This window comes from Onychostoma macrolepis, chromosome 17 (assembly GCF_012432095.1).
Source record: "Onychostoma macrolepis isolate SWU-2019 chromosome 17, ASM1243209v1, whole genome shotgun sequence".
NCBI classification, from domain to species: domain Eukaryota; kingdom Metazoa; phylum Chordata; class Actinopteri; order Cypriniformes; family Cyprinidae; genus Onychostoma; species Onychostoma macrolepis.
Window position 1 is genome coordinate 22,935,443 of NC_081171.1, and position 4,587 is coordinate 22,940,029.

Consider the following 4,587-nt stretch of genomic DNA (forward strand, 5'->3'; position numbering starts at 1 on the left):
GCCGTTCAGTGACGATTTATTTACGATATGGAACATTTAAGCTGTTTATCCATTTTCTACCCCTGAATGTAAAAAGGAAAAATTAAGGCGAATTCTTGTCTTTTCATGTTTTTGATAAAACTAAAAATGAAAATGGTGCCGTTTTCTCATGTTTCTGTTTTCAATATTAAATCAATATTAAACGCATGAACGCAATGTACATGGACCCATGGACATGACATGTACCCCTAATTATAGAATCAACCTTGAATAATTTTAACAGTAACACGTGACCGTGCGACTACTTTGAATATTTATATTTTGATATTAGGCTACATGCAGTGAAATGATGACAGAATATGACTAACATATTTAATACAGATAAATAAATGTTCATTCTGATCTTATTCGTCAGATCTCACACACACCGCAGCATCGCGATTAGTTTAGAGCGCTGACACCCTGTGGTGAAACAATCACTGATTACCAGCCACTGCTTTATCAGATCGGTTTATGTTGGGTTAAAACTTCATGTTCCGTTGAGTTTGGAAAATGCTGTACACAGTAATCATCAGAATACATCTTCTCCTGTCTCTGAAAATAAACGGATTTTGAAATCATCCCGTGAACTCTCATTTTATTAGACGTTTAAGTCAACTAGATGATTACATCACATTGAAAATATACATAACCGGAAATAACTGAGCCGTAATATTTCAAAATGGAAGAGCGTCACGAGGCTCGGTGCAAATAGTCTTTGGATTAGAGATAATGGTGGTCTGAACCTTGAAAAGCACGGCATCAGCATTAACTGCCTAGAAAGTAATAAGTTGGATAAGTCAACGCTAGTTGCTGGAAGTCAAAGCCAGTCTGCAGATTTGAGTTGACAGATTTTATAGAAAATTGCGTAGTATATGATGGCCACAGAGTTCAATCTTTTTAGCTTCAGACTATGATTCCATCCAGTCTGAGGATATCAAACATGTTTGATATTTTCAGCCAATTTTTGAATGCTTATTGTTTTCATTTGTCATGCGTCTCCTAGCAACAAGTTGCAGGTTTCTGCATCAGTTTGTGTTCGGAACGACTAAAGTCTGGTCGTGTGTGATCCTCAGTGGTTTAGTGTATGATGGCCAGTTTTGCTCTGTGACTATTTACAAAACTTGGTAAGTGTATGATGCCTATGTTTTAAAAATATGTTCAGACTTTAAAAAATGTGTCGTGTATTCCAGCCTTTAGTTAGCAGGACAAAATGTTCAGCATGAGGCAGAACACAATCTTGCATCTGTTTTCACTGGTCACATTCTCATGGTATGTTACCAAGTCAATCTAAACTGGCTTCTATGTTTTGCCCTTTTTGGAAGTCTGATAAGTCACCCATTTCATCAAACGTGCTTTATACTGAACTGATTTACTAACTAGAGAAATATAGATACCAAAAAAATTAATAGGCAATCATTTGTGATAATAAAAGAGACTAAAGAAAAATGTTGTTTTTTTCACTGTAGTAATTCACCTATAATAATTCACAATTATTTAATCTGACCCCTGTGTGTGCGTGTGTGTGTGTGTGTGTGGCAGGAAAAAGAATCATTAGCCTTAAAGTAATGGCACAGCTTTCCGCAACAAGCCACTTGATTTGTGGCATCATTCATGTCCGTAGCACAAACAGTGTTTGGGATCTGAACAGATCATATCCTGCTTATGAACAGTAGTAACAGCTATGATTGGCCTAGCAATAGGAATTTACAATCTCTTAGCAATATATGAATTTACAATAGCTTTGCACAAAAGGACTAGCTTTGATCTGTTGTGTTTGTCTGCAGGTATGTACCTGATATCAAAGTACGTCCGTGAGAAGACAGACAGCGTTGTGATTTTCTCTGGTGAAGGTTCTGATGAGCTGACACAAGGATACATCTACTTTCATAAGGTACATGTCATTATGTGCTCAATTTACATTTACAGTAACTCCAAATTTTTACAAGCCACACTTGAAAAGGTATGAATGTCATGACATGGATAAAATATCAAACTAAATAGCTGGTGAAAATTCATTACAAAAATGGTGCAGAAAAGTCAAGCTGCTTTATTATGTAATGCGATTCTGGCATTTTAGTGACCATAAACCCCAAAAAAGTATTTGGACACTTATGAGACGTGTAGCTGTATTTTATGACTCGATTGCATGTTTGGCCTGCTTTGATGTAGGCACCGTCACCTAAAGTGGGTGCTGAGGAAAGCGTGCGTCTGCTGAAAGAGCTTTATCTGTTTGATGTGCTGAGAGCGGACCGAACCACAGCTGCACACGGGTAAGATAATATATCCCTTCCTTCTCTTCTCTTCCCACAGTAACTTGGTGATTTCCACTGTATTAATGACAACAAACTTTTTTTCATTAGACTGGAGTTGAGAGTGCCTTTCCTGGACCACAGATTCACTGCATACTACCTCTCTGTGCCTGAAGAGATGAGAGCACCTAAGGTGGGTCCTGAAAGCTTCATCTCTCCTCATGTCAATCTGTTCCCACATCAGTTACTGTGTCTGGTCGGAAGTGTAATACAAAACCCATAACCCCAAATATGAGCATTAGCAATAAGTGATAGTGATGCTTAGTTTATTAGTGTAATTTGTTTTTATTTCCTCAAATTTTATTTTCAAATATCACTATAGTGGTTTTTGTAACCAGACTAATATGAATAATTTGCTTGATCGGAGCAGGATGGTGTGGAGAAGCATCTCTTGAGGGAATCGTTTAAAGGGATGAAACTCATCCCAGATGAGATTCTCTGGAGAAGGAAAGAGGCCTTCAGTGATGGTATGACATCCATGAAGAAATCCTGGTACACAAGCCTGCAGGAGCACATTGAGTCTGAGGTACTACAGTACACATGTACACACTAGGGATGCCAGGGTGAGGACGTTTTACCAACGATGAGTAAACTTGTGACAACAATGGTTGTTTTTCACATTTTATAGGAAAAGATATTTGTCAATGACACTCAGTATCTGTAGAAATTGCTTTGATCTTTAATGTTGGATCTTGACATCTTTCCCTTTCTTTGAACAAAACTAATGCTTGGAAAAAAGGTGGGTTCATTATTACACTCAGAAAAACACAACAATAAAAACGTACAGAGACAAACTTGCAAATGAGGGAAAGAACCATTACAACATGACAACGATTTAATTAAAACAGGAAACAAATGCTTAAATTGTAGCCATGATTTAATTAAAATGACAGGAACAATATCAAGTCATGATAATGAATTCTTAATTTGTGGCAACAACGTTTTGTTTTTCACCAAATGTCATGTGCCAGGCTCTGTATATACCTGCGTTTTCACAAATAAATGAAAGATCCTTAGATTTTCCCCTTTAAAACGAATGCTTTGTTTGTTTTATTGTTGTTGTGTTTGTCATAAAAAGTAATAATGATGCACAAACTAAAACAAATTCACTTATAATAAACAATATCGCCAAATAGGTGCTTTTGCTTTTAGCTTTGACACCAAATCCTTTCCAAATCTCTCTTTACTCTTGTCACATGGTGAGTGAAATCTGACTGATCTCTGTGCAGCTCCTCCTCTATGGAGCAGATGCTTTCAGTTTATAATTGTAACATCTGTTGTCCAGCTGAACTAAATAGTTTTACACAAAATGCAAATGATCATGGGGTGAAGTCATGTAATCAGTGTCAGGCTGAACATCATCTGACCGGTAACATTGACTACCGCGGTAAACCTAGTACACAGTGGCCATTATGTCATGGGTGAACACAGTGCTATAAAACCTCTTTCTCTGTCTCGTCTAATATATCTTTTCTTTTTAGGTGAACGACTCTCAGTTGGAAAAAGCTGTTAAGCTGTTCCCTTTCAACCCCCACAACCAAAGAGGGCTTGTACTTCAGGCAGGTCTTGAGAAGATGTACCCGGCCGCTGCAGTGGACGCCACATTACTGGATGCCCCGCTGGATCAACGCCACAGACCCCTCAGCCAGAACCCTGTCCATCTACAAGCCTGATAAAAACCAGTAATCATATCAACCTTCAGAACTTGACTAAAGATTACATCCACTACAGCGTGCACACCTGCCTCATGTTAAATTAGCTAAATTCAAGTTTTTAGGGTGGTTTTAGTCTTTCCTAAAGAGAACTGAATTTGTTACAGGTCAGTTCTTCACAGATTGAAGTTATACAGAATCTTCTGCTTATGCAATGACGTTTGAAATGAAGGCTGTTCACACTCGTCAAGCCTTCAAGCTGCCTTGCTGAACTCTTAAATTCAGTGTATTTATGTAAAAAATATTGAATGTAAACTTTATCCTTTTTTTTTTTTTTTTTTCTCAATTTCTTCAAGCTTTATATTATTAAACAGAGTCCAAAAAAACAACAACTTGAGAACAGAAGCGTTGTTGGTGTAGCTTGTATAAAGGACTAGCTTGTTTAACCAAAATTTCTTCTTGTTTTTCTTTTTTTTTTAACTGCTTTAAAACTGCAATTACATTAGCCAACGTTTTCAACAAAAGAGTTTTATACAAAGATTCAGAAAGCTTCGTACTCTGTTTGAAGAAGATTCCAAACCTGAATGCATTTCTTTCTTCTGTGA

The 4,587-nt window shown here is 37.2% G+C and overlaps 1 protein-coding gene across 1 annotated transcript; it reads left to right on the top strand.

Moving 5' to 3' along the window:
* The first annotated feature begins 1,672 nt into the window (after window positions 1–1,672).
* Window positions 1,673–4,003, top strand: LOC131522832 (asparagine synthetase [glutamine-hydrolyzing]-like). Its single transcript, XM_058748641.1, has 5 exons — window positions 1,673–1,912; window positions 2,191–2,291; window positions 2,382–2,463; window positions 2,701–2,856; window positions 3,812–4,003. Exons 1-5 carry the CDS (start codon window positions 1,703–1,705, stop codon window positions 4,001–4,003), a joined length of 741 nt encoding a protein of 246 aa, XP_058604624.1. The 5' UTR covers window positions 1,673–1,702.
* Window positions 4,004–4,587: the final 584 nt, after the last annotated feature.